Here is a 21226-nt window from a genome sequence, read left to right on the forward strand (position 1 = left end):
TTTTTTTTTTTTTGAGACAAAGTCTTGCTCTTGTCCCCCAGGCTGCAGTGCAATGGTGTAATCTCAGCTCACTGCAACCTCTGCCTCCCGGGTTCAAGCCATTCTTCTGCCTCAGCCTCCTGAAGAGCTGGAATTATAGGCGCCTACCACCACGCCAGCTAATTTCTGTATTTTTAGTAGAGACGGGGTTTTACCATGTTGGCCAGGCTGGTCTTGAACTCCTGACCTCAGGTGATCTGCCCGCCTTTGTCTCACAAAGTACTGGGATTAAAGGTGTGAACCACCGCACTCAGCCAAGAAATCTTACAGAAGGTTGGGTGCGCAGGGTGGCTTACGCCTGTAATCCCAGCACTTGGTGAGGCTGAGGCGGGTGAATCACCTAAGGTCAGGAGTTTGAGACCAGCCTGGCCAACATGGTGAAACCCTGTCTCTACTAAAAATACAAAACTTAGCCGGGTGTGGTGCCAGGCACCTGTAATCCCCGCTACTCAGGAGGCTGAGGCGAGAGAATCCCTTGAACCCAGGAAGTGGAGGTTACAGTGAGCCAAGATTGCGCCATTGCACTCCAGCCTGGGCAACAAGAGTGAAAACTCTATTTCAAAAAAGAAAAGAAATCTTATAGAAAAAGCCAAAGGGCTGTCCTGCCTTTGACAATGATGGAAAATACTATAATACATTAATCAATGTAATAGCCACTATCGTCTTTATCATCTTTAAAATAATGTTAACTTTTCTTCAAAAACTACATTACACATTGAGTGAATTCCAGACTTCTGGCAACATTTGATCCAATGATCCTAAGGAAAGGATACAATAAAACTGCTGAATAAAATAGAAGTGATGCTAAAAAACTCCAAAGAGCATCCAGGCATTTCTCTTACCATGCAGATTACAGAGATAGTCCCGCATTTTCATGACCATCTGGGACCTCAGTCGCAGGTTATACTGCATTTGGAAACTACGCAAGTCTAAGTAGCGATACTGCAACCGAAGAGCCTCTGTTTTCTAAAGAAAGTGAAAGATTTTTATATTTAAATATTTTTGAATATTAGAAAGGTATTATCTTTAGAAACAGAGTTTGAATTTTCAAAAACTTTAGCTCTGCCTTTAGTTTCCATCATTAAGTAGCTCACTGTATGCCCTTTCCATTTGTGTATATAATAACATCCTTAATTCCTACAACTTCTAAGTTTGTCATTAGTGCAGATTTACATTTTTTACTATTCATTATTATTAACATTACTCTTCACTGACTGAAATTTACCTACTTTACCAAACACGTATCCATTAATTTAAATCCATGGTTGAGTCTTGAAAAAAAATTTAAAGATTTTGAAGATCTCTCAAAAAAAAAAAAACCACAGCACCACATGCTGTATCTGGGCATAGTGGCATGTGCCTATAATTCCAGCTACTTGGGATGCTGAGGTGGGAGGATCACTTGAGCCCAGGAGTGTGAGGCCAGCCTGGGCAACATAGCAAGATCCCATCTCCTTAAAAAAAAAAAAAAAAAAAAGATACACCAGAGTAGAAGATTCACCTGAATGGGATGCTGACTACAAGTGTAAAGAATGCAAGGGGACAGTGGTTAGAATCTCCATGGCTGTACTAGTAGAAACAGTTTGCTTATTTTAAGGCTGTAAATCTCTGCAACCCTCTTTGAGCTGAAAACTTTAGAAATGTCTATAACTTCTCTTTTTGAATGATTATCTGGGGAAAACTGTGTATTTTCTTTTTTACAATAGGTCAACTGTATAATTACATTGCTCTTTCTAATTAGAGAATTAAGTATTGGGAACTTAAATGTAAGACTAACTGGCCATGAAGTGAATTTAAAAATCCCTTAATAGGTCAGTTTAAAAATTAGGAATATATAAGTCTATAAACTGCGACAAGGCTGAAAATCATATGAGTGTATAGCTCCAACAACCCCTTAAACTTTGGAAAGAACATCCTAAATTATAGCAATCCTATTTATATTTATATGCTTGGGAAGTCAAGAGTTGCTCTAAGCATACATTTTATCACCTAATAGGTATAGGATCCCTATGCCATTTGGCCATTTCTAAGCTAGACATAAATTTCCTTTCAAATGTTAAACAATGGCAACAAAAAATCTTAAGTAATATAACACCTCAAGTCTTAAAGAGAGAATCACATTTTAATCTGTCTGAAAAAACAGTCTAGGTATTTAGGGACTGCAACAGTTTAATGAACTGGCACTATTTCCCAGCAGTTTGTCAAGAAATCATAGAACTAAGAGAATGATTTATAGTATGTCTACAATAAAATGTTTAATTTTGTAGAAGTTAAACTTTTCTTTAAAAAAACTCGGAAAATACTTGACTAGTCATCAACATTTTCTAGATACTCTATTAATAACAGAGCATGGTACCTTCATGAAGTCCTTAATTTCAAAGGGCAGCTTCTTGCAGGCATTCAGAAGCTCAGCTGTTTTGACTTTGATTTCAATCTCACCTGTTGGCATTTTCTTAGAGAGTGAGAGAGAAGTGTTTTAAAAATTACTCATCAAGACACATGCAAAACACATTTGTAGAACATATGCATTTATTTACATATGTAATATGTGCAAAGTCCTTATAGTGCATAAAGTATAAAACATACATGTCTGTGCAAGATTTTGACATTCTTATGCATATCTGTGGCTGGTGTGCTCAGGTATCACCAAATGTCAGGACACATCCTTGTAGTTTGATACTTGGGAAACTGAGACAAGAGAAACGCTTAAGCCCAGAAGTTCAAGACCAGCCTGGGCAATACAGCAAGACACCTGTCTCAAAAAAAAAAAACAAAAACAAAAAAAAAACAAGTCTTAGCATGCATATTTATATAGATGTGTATGTTTGTAGTAAAGATTTTGAAATCTGTAGGTTCATTTGTAGATTTAAACTTTAGTGCCTAATGTCCAATAGGTGCTCAGTCTGTGCTGCCTGAATGTGTACACAGACAGTGAAAATGCTACAAGCAAAATTTACATAGATATTTTCTAAACTACTTACTGGATTCTCTTGTCCTGCAGGACGGGAAATGACTGTACCAGACACTTGCACCACAGATTCCATAGGGGCTTCACATAAAATCTTCCTCACAGAGGCTGCCGACTACACAACAAGGGGTGAAAAGAGTTCCAAGAGACATATGAACTTACAGGAATGTTAAGTAATTGTAAGTCTATGGTTTAAAAAAAATTAATAGTCATAGCTTAATTACCATAAAGACTGGGGCTGCCCCTTAATGACTTTATTACTGAATTTAGTAAAAACTGCATCCCCATTTTGACTCTATATAATGCAGCAAGTAAAACTATTAGTTAAGAACTTTAAAAAAAACTTTACAGCCAGGCATGGTGGCTCACGTTTGTAATCTCAGCACTTTGGGGGGCCGAGGCAGGTGGATCACCTGAGGTCAGGAGTTCGAGCCCAGCCTGACCAACACAGAGAAACCCTGTCTCTCCTAAAAATACAAAAAATTAGCCAGGTGTGGTGGTGCATTTGCATAATCCCAGCTACTTGGGGGGCTGAGGCAGGAGAATCATTTGAACCTGGAAGGCGGAGGTTGCGGTGAGCCGAGATCGCACTATTGCACCCCAGCCTGGGCAACAAGAGCTAAACTCCATCTCAAAAAAAAAAAAAAAAAAACTTTTCTTAAAGGAAAATAAGGAGAAGAATGACCATTATTAATGCAAACAAGTCCCACATACTTGAAAAGTAATTGTCTCCAGGATTAGTCTTAGGGGCAGTTAAATCCAATAGCAATAATGGGTCAAAGTCAAAGGAGTTCTTCAGCTATACTCATCTCTGGATGCTGATCCTAAAACATAATTCATTGCTCTTTACTCATTTCAAAACTTAAGAGCTGAATAAATAATATTTTTCTTAGGCATGCAAGCATTAAGTAAAAATTACAATAGAACCCAACTTTGCCCAATAAGTTTGATAGAAGTTCTTTTTTTATCTAATTCTTTAATTTCTTTTTTTTTTTTTTTTTTTTTTTTTTGAGACAGGGTATCACTCTGGTTGCCCAGGCTGGAGTGCAGTGGTTTGATTTTGGCTCACTTCAGTCTCTACCTCCTGGGCTCAGGTAATTCTCCCAACTCAGCCTCCCAAGTAGCTGGGACTACAGGTGCACGCCACCACGTCCAACTAATTTTTTGTATTTTTAGCAGAAATGAGGTTTCACTATGTTGCCCAGGCAGGTCTTGAACTCCTGCATGAAAGCAATCTGCTGGCCTTGGCCTCCCAGATTGCTGGGATTACAGATGTGAGCCACCATGCCTGGCCTTGAATTTTTTAATTAAAAAAAAATTTTCTTCAGAATATCACTGTGTCATATTTTATCTAATTTTGATGGTAATTAAATTAAATACTTTTCTGAGCAGGTAGTACCTTCACATGGCTTCAAATTCAAAGGGTGCAAAAAGACATAGTGAAAAGTTTCCCTCTTATCCTTGTCTTCAAGGCCCTCAGTTCCTTCCCCAGGAAGCACTCAATGTTACCAGATACTGAGGTATCCTTCCAGAGACATTTCATAACATATATACAAGCAAATACACACACACAGACACACACAGACACAGACACACATACATTTTGAATATATATTCTGCTTCCTTCCCCTATTTGTTATATAGATGACAGCACTTAGAGTGCTGGAGTTTAACAGCTGCTCTTCTGTGTACTCAAGAATAGAAGGTTCTTCACTTAACAGTATTCCTTGGATTTTTTTCTCCCTATTAGAATAGAACTTCTTCATTTTTTTTGGTATGGCTGAGAAGAGTATCCTATTGTAAGAATATACATTATTTTTTAAGTCAGTCTTTTATTGGAGGACATCTAGGTTGTTCCCAAATTTTTTCTATTAAAAAGAATCCTGAAGTGAATATCCTTGTACATATGTTGCTTTGCATCTGTATAAGTCTAGGTATAAGATAATTTACTGGCTGGGTGCAGTGGCTTATGCCTGTAATCCCAGGAGGCTAAGGCAGGTGAATCATGAGGTCAAGAGATCATGACCATCCTGGCCAACATGGAGAAACTCCATCTCTACTAAAAATACAAAAATTAGCTGGGCGTGGTGGCACGTGCCTATAGTCCCAGCTACTTGGGGGGCTGAGGCAGAGGTTGCAGTGAGCAGAGATTGTGCCTCTGCACTCCAGCCTGGCAACAGAGTGAGCCTGCGTCTCAAAAAAAAAAAGATAATTTACCAGAAGTGGAATTATTGGCTCAAAAGATATATGCATTTATAGTTTTGATATTACCAAATTGCGCTCCCCTTAGCTAGTGCCAATCTGTACTCCCTCCAGGAACTGAACACCTGCTTTCCCAAACACAGTGTGTTGTCAATCTAATGTGTTAAAAATGACAATTACATGCAGTTTTAATTCGTATTTATCTACCTATGAGTGAGGCTGGGCATACTTTCATTATTGTCTACAAGCCTTTTATGTATTTTTTCCTCTAAATTTTTTGTTAATATCCTGGGTTCATAATTACTATTTTTTTGTTTTTTTTTTCCTCACTGAGAAACCTGGGTTCATAATTCTACTGAGTCACTGGTCTTTTTGCCATGTCTTAATATTGCTTATGATATTTTGCAGTTTTCATTAACAATAAACTTCTGAATATAAAACATCAAACATATTAATTTAACTACTTAGCTTACCCTAGCCACAGCATCAAAGAGGCTTAGATAATGACAGGAAATTTTCTATTACCTCATCCTGGGGAATGATAACTTGAACAAGCCCATGGAAATCTCTTAGGACCAAGAATGTGTTTTGCCTGATTAATGGAAAGAAAAAAAGGAATATTTAAAGATAAAATCTCTAAGCCTAAAGTTTAAGCACACAAAACAAATAACAAAAATCCATGCAATTTCTCATGTTTCTTTTTAATGATTATTATTTTTTTTTTTTGAGACGGAGTTTCACTCTGCCCAGGCTGGAGTGCAGTGGTGCAATCTCACCTCCCTGCAACCTCTGCCTCCCAGGTTCAAGCAATTCTCCTGCCTCAGCCTCCAGAGTAGCTGGGATTATAGGCACGCGACACCATGCCCAGCTAATTTTTTATATTTTTAGTAAAGACAGGGTTCCACCATGTTGTCCAGGTGTCTCGAACTCCTAACCTCGTGATCTGCCCGCCTTGGCCTCCCTAAGTGCTGGAATTACAGGCATGAGCCACTGTGCCCGGCCTGATACTTATGTACTTTCATTAGTTACATTTCATGCAATTATCTATGTAGCTCATTGATGAAAAATGATTGTTTTTTATTTTTTTCAATTTTTATTGTCTACTTATATGGCTTATTAATCTTATACAGATGGCTTATTAATGAAAAAGTATTATAGATTGAAAATTAAAAAAAATTTTTCATTGGCTTAAGTCCTTGTAAGAAAATTTTATTAAATTTGGAAATTTTGCATATAGTAAAATCCAAAGATAGTATTTTTAGGATAATAGAAGCATCTGATGGATCATTTTTAAAATGCAGCAATATAAAGTCCTTTTCTAATAAAAGATACAATCTAAAATTTTCTGGAAGAGCTCCAACTGCTAATTTAATATCTCTCTATGAATCATCAAAAGGTCCCAGAAATGCTAACATTTTAACATCCAACCTCTATTTCTCATACTGTCCTCAGTAGCAGGAACAGGTACAGAAAGCCTCTTCAGATCTGGGTTCAGAAAACGAAGTCACTAAAGTTATGGGGTAAATATATCCACCTACTTCAGACATATTCTATTTTTTTTTTTTTTTTTTTTTTTGAGATGCTCTGTAGCCCAGGCTGGAGTGCAGTGGTGTGATCTCTGCTCACTGAAACCTTTGCCTCCCAGGTTCAAGCAATTCCCTGCCTCAGCCTCCTGAGTATCTGGATTATAGGCGCCCGCCACCACACCGGGCTAATTTTTGTATTTTTAGAAGAGACAGGGTTTCACCATCTTGGCCAGACTGGTCTTGAACTGCTGACCTTGTGATCCACTTGCCTTGGTCTCCCAAACTGCTGGGATTACAGGCGTGAGCCACTGTGCCTGGCCGGGACATATTCTTTAAGAAGATCATATAACCTATGTATCTTGGATCTCGTCTATGTTAATTAATGTACTATTCAGGTATGTTCTGGAATAGAGAGATGAACAACAACAAAAAATGGGCTCTGATCTTAAGGAATCACTGTTTATGTTTCTAGGCTTGCTCTCTACCTAAATTGAATAAAATGAGCTTTTGCCCCATGCTATTGGAGTTTAACAGCTGGTTTATAGGAGGCTGGCCTATTTTTAATTACTGGTCATAGGAACTCTTCAGTCTTAGTAAGCCCAGTGTCATTTCAGTCCACTGGTGGATCAAGCTTCATTGTTATACCCTTCAATAGATGTTACTGGTGCCTACTAAGAATGACACTCTGTCACCTGGGTCTTTCAAAAACTAAAACAAAGTTGAAAATTCAGTAAGTTCTTAATCCTGCAGGAGTTGCAAAATGTTTTATTCTTCGGACTGGTTGTAAATTAGTAAACGTTTGGAATTGCCCTGGGGAAACAACCACTATGCATTCTTAGACTGTCTTCCCCAATTTACCTTCGGTACTGAATCCATCCACACAAGGTGACTTCTTGGCCTAAGTGAGATGAACGCAGCTCTCCACATGTGTTGGTCCGGACAACAAAGCTACTGAATTCTTTAAAAAAAAGAAAAGAAAAGAAAAGAAGCTTTAAAAGGCAAGATTAAAAATACATCACTTGCAGGTTGTTTAAAAATAAAAATTCTCAAAATACATCTTAGGTAAGTTAGGGAAACAGGTGAAATTTATAAAATAAGTCAGAGTATGTAATTTAATTCACTCACTATTAAATTTACCTGCAAATGTGTCAAAAGCCAAGTGAATAACTGAATGTAAATTTCTGTCTTGTGTTAGGAAATCTAAATTCTTTGGATCATCTAGCATTTGCATTGATTTAAATCCTAATTACCCAATTCTTGGTATTTACATTTCTTCTCCAAATGAAATAGGATTTTAGAAACTGCAGAAATGGATGGTGCAGGAACTATTTAGTTTTAGTATGAATCCAGCGTTTAACAGCCACTTGTACACTAGAACACTATTATAATTCTGTGAAAAAGGATTTTTTAAGGCATCAACCAAAAGCTGAGTATTCTACATATTACGTAGTTACCTGTTTGTGGTCTTTCTAAAAACTCAAGGAAAAAAAACCCTGCATTATAATGAATGAAGAGAGTGAACGATCTGCTTCTACACATAAGGCTATCCAGTTAAGAATTGGAATGAAATAAAAGCTCCCTGGCCGTAGATAACAGACTGAAGTACTGTTCATAGAACAGATCTCTTCGCTATTTTCACCTGGATTTCTCCTCTGTGAACTCAGCACCAGACTTCTGGAGAGAGAACCCCAGATGGGTTGGGTGGTCCTTCTAATAGGTCTGGATAAACCCCTGTACAGCTGACTTAACCAAGAAGGCAAGTACATGTTGGAGCCACAGGATGGCGAAAAACAGTCACGAATCCCACGCTGTCGGTAGTTAAAAGTCGGTTTTGGAGATACAGAAATCCCTTAAAATTCCAGGAGTTCCCACTCTCTTCTCGAATATTTAAGTCCTCCTCCGCACAACATTCGAGTACACGTCTCTAGAAGCAAGACAAATCTGCAAGTTATTTGGGGCCCTTGATGGGGTGAAGATAAGGGAAAGACCTTCCCCCGAGTCTTAAAGCATCAGTTTCCACTTCTATTCAACAAGTCGACAGCCAAAAGTGACAAGACAGCGACTCCACGTAGCAGGGCCAGGCGCGAGCCCAAGACAACCCAGAGGCTGTCACGAGGCCCACGCCCTTCCTTTCTTTCTACGCTTCCCGACAGGCTCCCGCGGCCAGAACCGGGAAACAAGGAAGAATAGTCGCGCGTTTCAAATTTCGCAGACCTACTGTCCGATCTTGAGCCTTCTGAAAGAGGAAGGCGAACAAAGCCAAAATGCTAAATGCTCCTAGGGCCGGAACTCATACACAGATCACCGCTGAGGTCCAAGCGCCCTTCCAACGGCGAGCTAATGCAGAGGATTACGGGGAAGGAATTCAACGAATCAGTGCTGAGGTGCCGCCGCCATGCTTACTATGGGCGGAAATTTGAGAGAAAGCTTCGCACCAGTAGAAAAACTGACAAGCAGCCGAGCAGAATTGGAAAAGTTGGCGATAGACGTTAAGTTGCTGGGCCTTGCCCTCAGTTAAAATGGCAACTTTAGTTGCTTCACTATTACGGAATAGGCGGGGCGCCAAGGAGGCTTCCTGCGTGGGGCCGCAGAGCTAGTCGGGAAACTATTTTAAACGGTCGAGGCGGCGGAGGGCCGAATTGCCGTTTCTCCATGGCGTGTTTTCGGAGCTGGCCTGGGCTGTGACAGGCTTATCCGGAGAGGGACGGGTTGGGACGCACTGTCCTTTTGCCCTTCCCCCTCTGCGAGCAGAAGCTGACTCCACTGGAGCGAGGGTCGCAGAGCTGGGTGAGCGGAAATGTCCCTCACAGAGTGAAGTCGCAAGGCCCACCCTGCGTCTGTGGGAGCGGAGGTCTTCCTGGGCGCGGTTGTGTCTCTGGTGAACTCACTTGCTGTGGAGCGAGAGGGAGTTTGGGAGAGCCAGGGATTACTCTGGCATCTCCCTTAGCTGTCATTTTGGCGGTTTTTTTTGGTTTGTTTTTTGTTTTTTTCTCCTTCAGGGGATTTCAGTCTCGACATAGTTTTGTAGCCGGATTTTGAAGAATGATTCGTGAATCCCGAATGGGTGACAGCGTCATTACGGCATTTTATTGGTAAAGATGCTTTGTATTGGTCTAGGAGCTGCTTTAAACTTTGTATTTGCCCTGTTGTGTGGTCATTATCTTCACAATACTTGTGTGTTGAGATGTGTTTACACACTACGTGCTTAACACCCGGCTAAGTATTGGCACTGGGGCGGTTGGATTTAGATATTGGTGGCAATGTAGAAAAGTGATCAAGTCAGAGCCCTTTCACGGACTAACCACAAGAGAAACAAGAAAGGTTTACTTGTGTGCTTCCACAACTGCAAGTGGAATTGGCAAGAGAACTAGCTCTGCCAAGCTCTGGAAAACTCCTGATGAGATGGCACTTGGAAAATGGATAATATGTGGTCACACAAATGGGAGTAGGGAAGTGTTTTTAATTAGCGATAAGGTGAATAAAAAGGGAGGAGGAGCAGTAGGGTAATCATCTGTCTAGAGTGGGGTGTGCATGTTTGGGTATAGGGCAGTGATTCTTAACCTTTTTTTTTTTTTTTTTGAGACGGAGTTTCACTCATGTTACCCAGGCTGGAGTGCAATGGCGCGATCTCGGCTCACCGCAACCTCCGCCTCTGGGTTCAGGCAATTCTCCTGCCTCAACCTCCTGAGTAGCTGGGATTACAGGCACGCACCACCATGCCCAGCTAATTTTTTGTATTTTTAGTAGAGACGGGGTTTCAGCATGTTGACCAGGATGGTCTCGATCTCTTGACCTCGTGATCCACCCGCCTCGGCCTCCCAAAGTGCTGGGATTACAGGCTTGAGCCACTGCGCCCGGCCTCTTAACCTTTTAAATAATTGTCTATTGGAACTTTCTTCACTCCCACTGCCCGCCCCTGCCCCCCCCCCAAACCTCCTAGTGTTGTATACAAAAACCTTAGGGGGATTGTATGCAGTATGCTGGATTTTGGAAAGTCTAATATCCGTGGATCTTGGGGTAAGAACTGAAGTAGTAGAAAATGAACCTAGATAAGAACAGATACAGTAGTGCCTTGAAAGCCAGACGGAGGAATTCTGATTCAACTTCATATAGACGTGTGGGAACTGTTAGGGCGTCTCAAGCAAGGTAATGATAAGATAAAAGTGGTGACTATGGAAAGACTGATGATGAATTAGTGAAAGGGGCTAAAATTGGGAACAAGATAAGTAGCTATAATTGAGAATGAAAGTGAAGCCCACATCTAAGAGGACAAGTATATCTTTTAAAGAAATATGTCAGAGGCCAGGCGTGGTGGCTCATGCCTGTAATCCTAGCATTTTGGGAGTCCAAGGCAGGTGGATCACCTGAGGTCAGGAGTTCAAGACCAGCCTGGCCAACATGGTGAAACCCCATCTCTACTAAAAAATAAAAAAATTAGCCGGGCGTGGTGGTACACACCTGTAGTACCAGCTACTCAGGAGGCTGAGGCAGGAGAATTGCTTGAACCTGGGAGGTGGAGGTTGCAGTGAGCCAAGATTGTGTGCCACTGTACTGTAACCTGGGCGACAGAGTGAGAATCTGCCTCCCTCCCCCCCAAAAAAAAAGAAAAAGAAAAAATATATGTGAATTTGATGATAAAGTTAATAAAGTTAGCTTTTAGATGTAAAGGTGATGTTGAAGAGTAAAAGATGATGAAAGTTTTTTTTAGTGAGGGAAGAAAATGAAAAGGAAGAATGGAATTATTACTGAGCAAAACAGTGTATAGTAGTTGGCAAAAAAAAAAAAAAGTTTATGAGAAATCCCATTTCAGGTTCAGATGATTCACCAGATAAGAAAAAAAAAAAAAAAAAAAAAGAAAGAAAAAAGAAAAAGGTTTATGAGATGTGAAGTGATGATTAATTTTGAACTTAATGAGCCCAACAACATGAAAGTTTAACATCTTACAGGAAATTGGAAATGCAGGACTGGTATGCAGCTGTAATGGTCTGAAGACAGAGATTTAGGGGTCGTCATATACAATGATTATTTTCCTATGTAGAATGAATGATTTTCACTGTCTGGGGCCACCCACTATTGGAATATGAGGAAAAAAAAGAATCAGCAAATGAACTGGAACTATAAAATGTAAGGAGGAGAAAAGCCCCCTAAAAAATGGAATGCCAGAAGAAACAAGGTAACAGAAAGTTTAGAGGAGTAAGGGTGAACAAACTTGATGAACAAAGTATTTTTGGTTTTGGCAAAAACAGTGATCTTCAAAAGTGAGTTTTTTTTGTTTTGTTTTTTGAAATGGAATTTCTTGTTGCCCAGGCTGGAGTGCAATGGTGCCATCTTGGCTCACTGCAACCTCTGCCTCCCGGCTTCAAGCGATTCTCTTGCTTCAGCCTACCGAGTAGCTGGGATTACAGGCACCCGCCACCATGCCTACCTAATTTTTGTATTTTTAGTAGAGACGGGGTTTCACAATGTTGGCCAGGCTGGTCTTGACCTCCTGACCTCAGGTGATCCTTGAAATATTTATTAGTAACTGGAGGCAATAGGTGTAGATCACATTTCCAGGAGATTGGTCTCAGAAGGAATTAGATAAATTGGATTTAAACAGTTTTATTTTATTATACTTTAAGTTCTGGGGTACATGTGCAGAATGAAGAGTTTGTTACATAGGTATACATGTGCCATGGTAGTTTGCTGCATTCATCACCTTGTCATCTACATTAGGTATTTATCCTAATGCTATCCCTCCTCTATCCCCCACTCCCTGCTATCCCTCCTCTAGACCCCCACCCGGACAGGCCCTGGTGTGTGATGTTCCCCTTGTAAGCTGCAACTTATGAGTGAGAACATGCGGTGTTTGGTTTTCTGTTCTTGGGTCAGTTTGCTGAGAATGATGGTTTCCAGCTTTATTCGTGTTCCTGCAAAGGACATGAACTCGTCCTTTTTTATGGATGCGTAGTATTCCATGGTGTATATTGGCCACATTTTCTTTATCCAGTCTATCATTGATGGGCATTTGGGTTGGTTCCAAAGTCTTTGCTATTGTGAAAAGTGCCATAATAAACATATGTGTGCATGTGTCTTTATAATAGAATGATTTATAACACTTTTGGTATATACCCAATAATGGGGTTGCTGGGTCAAGTGGTATTTCTATTTCTAGATCCTTAAGGAATTGCCACATTGTTTTCCACAGTGGTTGAACTAATTGACACTCCCACCAACAGTGTAAAAGTGTTCCTAATTCTCCACATCCTCTCTAGCATCTGTTGTCTCCTACTGTTTTAATGATTGCCATTCTGACTGGTAGGTGATGGTATCTCGATATGGTTTTGATTTGCGTTTCTCTAATGATCAATGATGATGAGCTTTTTTTCATATGTTTGTTGGCTGCATAAATGTCTTCTTTTTTTTTTTTTTTTTTTTTTTTTTGGGACGGAGTTTCGCTCTTTTTACCCAGGCTGGAGTGCAATGGCACGATCTCGGCTCACCGCAACCTCCGCCTCCTGGGTTCAGGCAATTCTCCTGCCTCAGCCTCCTGAGTAGCTGGGATTACAGGCACATGCCACCATGCCCAGCTAATTTTTTGCATTTTTAGTAGAGACGGGGTTTCACCGTGCTGACCAGGATGGTCTCGATCTCTTGACCTCGTGATCCACCCGCCTCGGCCTCCCAAAGTGCTGGGATTACAGGCTTGAGCCACCGCGCCCGGCCAAATGTCTTCTTTTGAGAAGTATCTGTTCATATCTTTCGCCCACTTTTTGATGTTTTTTTTTTTCTTGTAAATTTGTTTAAGTTCTTCATAGATTCTGGATGTTAGCCCTTTATCAGATGAGTAGATTGCAAAAATTTTTTCTCATTCTCTTGGTTGCCAGTTTACTCTAATGATAGTTTCTTTTGCTGTGCAGAAGCTCTTTAGTTTAATTAGATCCCATTTTTCTATTTCGCCTTTTGTTGCCATTGCTTTTTGTGTTTTAGTCATGAAGTCCTTGCCCATGCCTATGTCCTGAATGATATTGCCTAGGTTTTCTTCTAGAGTTTTTATGGTGTTAGGTCTTATGTTTAAATCTTTAATCCATCTGGAATTAATTTTTGTATAAGGCGTGAGGAAGAGATCCAGTTTCAGCTTTCTGCATATGGCTAGCCAGTTTTCCCAATGCCGTTTATTAAATAGGGAATCCTTTTCCCATTGCTTGTTTTTGTCAGGTTTGTCAAAGATCAGATGGTTGTAGATGTATGGCGTTATTTCTGAGGCCTCTGTCTTGTTCTGTTGGTTGACATCTCTGTTTTGGTACCAGTACCATGCCGTTTTGATTACTGTAGACTTGTAGTATAGTTTGAAGTCAGGTAGCGTAATGCCTCCAGCTTTGTTCTTTTTCCTTAGGATTGTTTTGGCCATGCGGGCTCTTTTTTGGTTCCCTATGAAATTTAAGGTGTTTTTTTCCAATTCTGTGAAGAAATTGGTAGATTGATGGGGATAGCATTGAATCTGTAAATTACTTTGGGCAGTATGGCCATTTTTATGATATTGATTCTTCTTAACCATGAGCATGAAATGTTTTTCCATCTGTTTGTGTCCTCTCTTATTTCCTAGAGCAATGGTTTGCGGTTCTCCTTGAAGAGGTTCGTCACATCCTTTGTTAGTTGTATTCCTAGGTATTTTATTCTCTTTGTAGCAATTTTGAATGGGAGTTCACTCATGATTGGCTCTCTTTGTCTGTTATTGGTGTATAGGAATGCTTGTGATTTTTGCACATTGATTTTGCTGAAGTTGCTTATCATCTTAAGGAGATTTGGGGCTGAGATGATGGGGTCTTCTAAATATACAATCATGTTGTCTGCAGGTAGAGACAATTTGAGTTTCTCTTTTTCCTAACTGAATACCCTTTATTTCTTTTTCTTGCCTGATTGCCCTGGCCAGAACTTCCAATATTATGTTGAATAGGAGTGGTGAGAGAGGGCATCCTTGTCTTGTGCCAGTTTTCAAAGGGAATGCTTCCAGTTTTTGCCCATTCAGTATGAGATTGGCTGTGGGTTTGTCATAAATAGCTCTTATTATTTTGAGATATGTTCCATCAATAACTAGTTTATTGAGAGCTTTTAGCATAAAGGGCTGTTGAATTTTTTCAAGACCTTCTCTGCATCTATTGAGATAATCTTGTGGTTTTTATCTTTGATTCTGTTTATGTGATGCTTTACATATATAGATTTGTGTATGTTGAACCAGCCTTGCATCCCAGAGATGAAGCCGACTTGATCGTGATGAATAAGCTTTTTGATGTGCTGTTGGATTCAGTTTGCCAGTATTTTATTGAGGATTTTCACATCAATGTTCATCACAGATTTTGACCTGAAATTATCTTTTTTAGTTGTGTCTCTGCCAGGTTTTGGTATCAGGATGATGTTGGTCTTATAAAATGAGTTAGGGAGGATTCTCTCTTTTTTGTATTGTTTGGAATAGTTTCAGAAGGAATGGTACCAGCTCCTCTTTGTACCTCTGGGAGAATTGGCTGTGAATGCGTGTGTCCTGGACTTCTTTTGATTGGTAGGCTGTTAATTGCTGCCGCAATTTCAGACCTTGTTATCAGTTTGTTCAGGGATTTGACTTCTTCCTGGTTTAGTCTTGGGAGGGTGTAAGTGTCCAGGAATTTATCCATTTCTCCTAGATTGACTGGTTTATTTGCATACAGGTATTTATAGTATTCTCTGATGGTAGTTTGTATTTCTGTGGGATTGGTGGTGATATCCCCTTTATCATTTTTTGTTGCATCTATTTGATTTTCTCTTTCTTCTTTATTAGTCTGGCTAGCGGTCTATGTATTTTGTTGATCTTTCCAAAAACCAGCTCCTGGATTCATTGATTTTTTTTTTTTTTTTTGAAGGGTCTTTTGTAAACACAAATTTTTAATGTTAGAAATACTAGAATATGCTTGGCGGTGGAAGAAAAGGATCCTGTGGAGGAGTGATTAGAGGTAATAGAGAGGTGAAGTACAGCCTGGTGTGGTGGTGCACACCTGTAGTCTCAGCTACTCAAGAGGCTGATGTGGGAGGATTGCTTAAGCCCAGGAGGTCGAGACTGCAGTGAGAGTGGGCCACTGCATGCCAGCCTGGACAACAGAGTGAGACCCTGCTTCAAGAAAACAGAGCTGAAGTACATATAGGAGATGGTGTCCAGGGGAGATACAAGTAAGAGGACCTCTTTCTTTCCGATTAGAAGGAATAGTATTGGGACAATAACATATTGAGTTAAGATATATTTATAACCTCTTGATTATTGTGCTGGGCAAAAGTACACATTCTTGAGTGTAAGTTGAGAAGGCAAAATAAGTATAAATCATTTACTAATCTTTAATTCATGGATTGGGCTATTTTATTTTACCTTAACATTTAATACTCAATGGATATGTTTTCTCAAAACCATCCCTCTTAGTGGTAATAGTCTTTTTCTCACCTAGATTTATTGCTAGATTTTGTAAAGTCACCTAGACTTTAAAATGTTTTTGGAAATCATAGCATTTCTCTTTATGGAGTCAAATTCAGCAGGGCTTATGTTGCCTCATAATTGATCCCTATTTAAAAGGCGTGTGAAACAACATGTAGTTAAGTGCACTCATTGCAGAGTTAGAGTGTCTGAATTCAGATCCTGGCTCTTCTACTCCAACTGGTTGACTTTGGCAAGCTACTTAATTTCTGCGACTTTCTATTTGTCAGCTGGGAGTATGATCTACTTCATGGGGTTGTTTGAGGATTAAATGAGAAAATATTTATAAAGGGCTTAGAAGAGTACCTGAAACATGATGAATGCTCAATAAGTGTTAGTGATTATTGTACCAAGTCACAAATTTGAGGGAAACATTCTGTGTAAGTAGGACTGATTAAAATTATCTTTGAAATAGGTAATTCAATATGCATTTAAAGCTAGGATGCTTTAGAGTAGCTGTTATTTAAATTGTGTGGTGGCTGGTCCGATGGTAGTGGGTTATCAGAACTTAATTAACAGTGTCACTAAAGTTGGTATACAACCCCCCACTGCTAAATTTGACTGGCAAAAAAAAAAAAAAATTGTGTGGTGTCTGGTGTAGTGCATTCACCACCACAGTCAAGGTACAGTTCCATCACCACAAGGAATTCTTGTGTTGCCTTCTTATAGTCACATTTATGCCCCTCCTACCCTCTTCCCCATCCCTAATCCCTGTCAGCCACTCATCTGTTCTTCATTCCTTTAATTTTGTCATTTAAAAATGTTGTATCTGTGAAATTTTAGAATATGTGATCTTTTTGGCTTGGCTTTACCATCCAAGTTGTTGCATGTATCAATAATTTGTTTCTTTTCATTGCTGAGTATTGTTACACGGTGTGGATGTACCACAGTTTATTTAATCATTCGCACACTGAGTTGTTTTCAGTTTTTGGCTATTATGAATAAAGCTACTATGGACATTTGTAAAAACAAATTGTGTGGTATATGAACTTGCTCTGGACATTATTTGAACTTTAAGGACAAATAATGCTACATATTTAGTTTATGTATTTATTTATTTATTAGAGAGGGTCTTACTCTGTTGCCCAGGCTAAAGTGCAAAGCTCAGCAGGTTCTAACTCCTGGGCTCAAGCTGTCCTCCTGCCTCTGCCTCTGGAGTGGCCAGGTTAAATCTTTTTTTTTTGTTTGTTTTAAGAGATGGGGTCTTGCTATGTTGTCTATGCTAGGATTACATGTTTAATTTATAGAGTTTTGTGCAAGATATAAAGAGTATCCTAGTCTGACATACTGAAATGGAAGATACAGGTTGAGCATCCCTAATTAGAAAATCTGAAGTCTGAAATGCCCTATAACCTGAAACTTTTTGAGTGCCAACATGTTGCTGGAAGGAAATGTTCACTGGAGCATTTTGGATTTCAGATTTTCCGATTAAGGATGCTTGACCAGAGTAATACAAATATTCCAAAATCTGTGAAAATCTAAAATCCAAAAACGTTTCTGGTCCCAAGCATTTCAGATAAGGGATGCTCAACCTGTACTATTTTAAATATAATAGTATTTAAATATAGGTCAGGCGCAGTGGCTTACATCTGTAATCCCAACACTTTGGGAGGCTGAGGCAGGTGGATCATCTGAGGTCAGGAGTTCGAGACCAGCCTAGCCAACATAGTGAAATCCCGTCTCTACTAAAAAAAAAAACAACAACAACAACAACAAATCAGCTGGGTGGGTGTGGTGGCAGGTGCCTGTAATCTCAGCTAATTTGGAGGCCGAGGCAGGAACCTGGGAGGCCGAGGTTGCAGTAAGCTGAGATCATGCCATTACACTCCAGCCTGGGCTAACAACAGCAAGACTCCGCCTCAAAATACATAAATAAATACAGTAATGTAACTTTATTTATAAAAAACTTTTCAAAAGGGTAACTGTGTAGTAGTTGAGACTAGTCATAACTTTTAAATGATAATTCCTTTTGATGCAAATTGTATTTTAATTTTGTGTTTCTTTTTTTTCTTGAGAAGGTCTGTAATTCAGTGGCATGATCACAGCTCACTGCAGCCTTGACCTCCTGGGCTCATGCAACCCACTACTTCAGCCTCCTGAGTAGCTGGGACCACAGGCATGCACCACCACACCTGGCTGGTTATTTTTTATTTTTTGTAGAGATAGAGTCTCACAGGGTTGTTCAGGCTGACCCCAGACTCCTGGGCTCAAGTGATTCACCTGCCTCAGCTTCCCAAAGTGTTGGGATTACAGTCATGAGCTACCATGCCTGGCCCTAATTTTGAAGTTGTATGAAATAACTTCCGTTTAATTGAACCAATACTTGTTTCAACAATTAAAGGGCATGCAGCATTGTATTTGGGTAATTAAACAAGAGAAATATAAAGCATGGTTTCAGTGAAAGTAGGTTAGTTTTACTGGGGATACAAGAAATGCACACTAAAAAATGGTACAAGGAAGTATATAAACGGGCTAAAATGAGTGGTACAGACTGGGTGATTGAGGAAAGCTATGTATACTGGTATATCTCCAAGGATTTTGTAGAACATTTTTGAGGGATTTTTTTAGACTTATTTAGAGATGAGAGCTCATTAAGCATACACACACACGCACACTCTGCTTCCAGAAATGAGCTACTAATAACAGGTAACAGATATGTCATAACCTATGTATTTCATAGGTATTTCAGGACCAAGAGGTTAAAAAAAACCCTGGTTTGAAAGGAGGTCAAATTTCTAGCATGGTCTTAAAGGCGGTGAGATGGGAAAAGGACACTTAAGATAGGGAATACAGTTGAGAAGCAAACCCCTGAAGATAAGAATATGTTTATGTCGTAGGTTGGAGAGAAGAATTATGAGGATAAGGAGAAGCTTAATTAGAGACCCAAAATACCCAGCAGAAGAGTTTAGGATTTGTCTTGTTACTGTAAAGGTTTTTGCTCAGATAAAAATAAAGTGCTATTTCTGGAAGAATGGATTACTCTTACATATGGAGAATTCTTAGTTGTGGCTAAGGAATTAGCTTTGTGAAAGGATGACAGATTCTTGAAAGAAAAACTCAGTAGAATGTGCTTAATGACTGTATGTTAAAGAATGAAGGAGGGGACTATATGAATTTAAGTTAGGAAGTTGACAAGAATTTGAAAATGGATCAGTAAGCTTTTGGAAGAAGGAGGAAAAGGAGTTTGAATTTAGTTTTGAACACATTTGTGTTTGAGGTATCTGTAAGATATTCATAAAAGTGGGCTCTAGTCAATGAGTTTGTGTTTCTTTTTTTTCTTAAAAGGGTCTTGTCCTGTCTGTCACCCAGGCCAGAATTGAGTGGCATGATGACAACTCACTGCAGCCTTGACTTTCTGGGCTCATGCAATCTTTCTACTTCAGCCTCTTGGTTTAAAAGTCAAAACTGGGGATAGGGAAGGGAAAAGAAAGAAGGAAAGAGAAAGGATTCCTTTATAGCGAGGAGACGAATCAGTGAAACTGTGAGCATGAATTAACTTTTTAGTGCTTAGAATTCTGGTTTTATTTCTTCTTTTGTAGACAGACCATGGATTCTTATGATGCATCAGAATCAACTCCTAGACAAAGTACATCCTTAAGGCCTGAAGATTACTTTATAGGTGCCACTTTTCTGCAGAAACGATTAGAATCAGTTAGGAAGCAGACTTCATTTATCCCGACTCCACCTCGAAGGAAAATTCCCCATTGCTCACAGTTACAGGTATGCTTTTTGTGTTCCTTTGTGTTAGTCAATAATTGAGAGTATCTGTGAACAAAACATTTCAATTTTTCTAACTATAGTATTCTTAGTATCTTCTTAACCCTTCAGCTAATAAAATAAATGAGAAGCAAAGAAACAATTTCATAACTATCACTGCTACCTCTTTTATGTCTTTTATTTTTTATATTTTTATTTATTTACTTATTTTTAAAGTAATTTTCAAACATAGAACCCATATATACCAGGAGTTTTTATGTGCTTTAACTTCCTTTAATCGGAATCATGTCCACACTATTCTTTTTTTTAACTTTAAGTTTAGGGTTGTATGTGCAGGATGTGCAGGTTTGTTACATAGGTAAATGTGTGTCATGGGGGTTGGTTGTACAGATTATTTCATCACCCAGGTGTTCAGCTTAGTATCTGTTAGTTATTTTTCCTGCTTCTCTCCCTCCTCCCACCCTCCACCCCTGATAGGCCTCAGTGCGTGTTGTTCCCCTCTATACGTCCATGTGTTCTCATCATTTAGCTCCCACTTATAAGTGAGAACATGTGGTATTTGGTTTTCTGTTCCTTTGCTAGTTGGCTAAGGATAATGGCCTCCAGCTCCATCCATGTCCCTGCAAAGGATATGATCTCATTCATTTTTATGGCTGCATAATATTCCATGGTGTATATGTACCACATTTTCTTTATCTAGTCTGTCACTGATGGGCATTTAGGTTGATTCCATGTCTTTGGTATTGTGAATAGTGCTGCAGTGAGTATACACATGCATGTAGACTGATTTATATTCCTTTGGGTGTATACCCAGTAATGGGATTGGTGAGTCAGATAATATTTCTGTCTCTAGGCCTTTGAGGAATTGCCACACAGTCTTCCACAATGGTTGAACTAATTCACACTCTAACCATCAGTGTATAAGCATTCCTTTTTCTCCACAACCTCACCAGCATCTGTTATTTTTTGACTTTTTATTTTTCTCCACAACCTTGCCAGCATCTGTTGTTTTTTTACTTTTTAATAATAGCCATTCTGGGCTGGGCGCGGTGGCTCAAGCCTGTAATCCCAGCACTTTGGGAGGCCGAGGCGGGTGGATCACGAGGTCAAGAGATCGAGACCATCCTGGTCAACATGGTGAAACCCCGTCTCTACGAAAAATACAAAACATTAGCTGGGCATGGTGGCACGTGCCTGTAATCCCAGCTACTGAGGAGGTTGAGGCAGGAGAATTGCCTGAACCCAGGAGGCAGAGGTTGCGGTGAGCCGAGATTGCGCCATTGCACTCCAGCCTGGGTAACA

General features: G+C 39.6%; 2 protein-coding genes across 11 annotated transcripts in view; one reads left to right on the forward strand and one right to left on the reverse strand.

The window, feature by feature from the left end:
• The window catches only part of DARS2 (aspartyl-tRNA synthetase 2, mitochondrial), a 34968-nt gene extending 25906 nt beyond the window's left edge, over nucleotides 1-9062 (reverse strand). For 2 of the 5 annotated variants that reach the window (XM_032291344.1, XM_032291342.1), the window contains exons 1-6: nucleotides 8375-8715; nucleotides 7594-7693; nucleotides 5735-5801; nucleotides 3021-3122; nucleotides 2396-2491; nucleotides 882-1005 (exon numbers count right to left, since the gene is read on the reverse strand). In XM_032291344.1, coding sequence (XP_032147235.1) covers nucleotides 882-1005; nucleotides 2396-2491; nucleotides 3021-3122; nucleotides 5735-5801; nucleotides 7594-7693; nucleotides 8375-8501 — 616 coding nt within the window. In that variant the 5' untranslated portion in view covers nucleotides 8502-8715. Of the gene's footprint in view, nucleotides 1-881; nucleotides 1006-2395; nucleotides 2492-3020; nucleotides 3123-5734; nucleotides 5802-7593; nucleotides 7694-8374 lie in introns of those variants that run through there. The other 3 variants (XM_032291341.1, XM_032291343.1, XM_032291345.1) reach the window with 3 other exon arrangements.
• Nucleotides 1-21226, forward strand: part of CENPL (centromere protein L) — a 65201-nt gene that overhangs the window by 32907 nt on the left and 11068 nt on the right. The window contains exons 7-9 of one of the 6 annotated variants that reach the window (XR_004272796.1): nucleotides 3041-3186; nucleotides 9735-9827; nucleotides 19747-19927. Coding sequence is in view for 4 of the 6 variants with exons in the window: in XM_032291352.1 (XP_032147243.1) it covers nucleotides 19754-19927 (174 nt within the window). In the remaining 2 variants the exon portion in view is untranslated. Of the gene's footprint in view, nucleotides 1-3040; nucleotides 3187-4024; nucleotides 4062-9409; nucleotides 9523-9734; nucleotides 9828-19746; nucleotides 19928-21226 lie in introns of those variants that run through there. The other 5 variants (XM_032291351.1, XM_032291353.1, XR_004272798.1 and 2 more) reach the window with 5 other exon arrangements.

This window comes from Sapajus apella, unplaced genomic scaffold, assembly GCF_009761245.1.
Source record: "Sapajus apella isolate SASKATOON/1434 unplaced genomic scaffold, GSC_monkey_1.0 scaffold25, whole genome shotgun sequence".
Taxonomy (NCBI): Eukaryota; Metazoa; Chordata; class Mammalia; order Primates; family Cebidae; genus Sapajus; species Sapajus apella.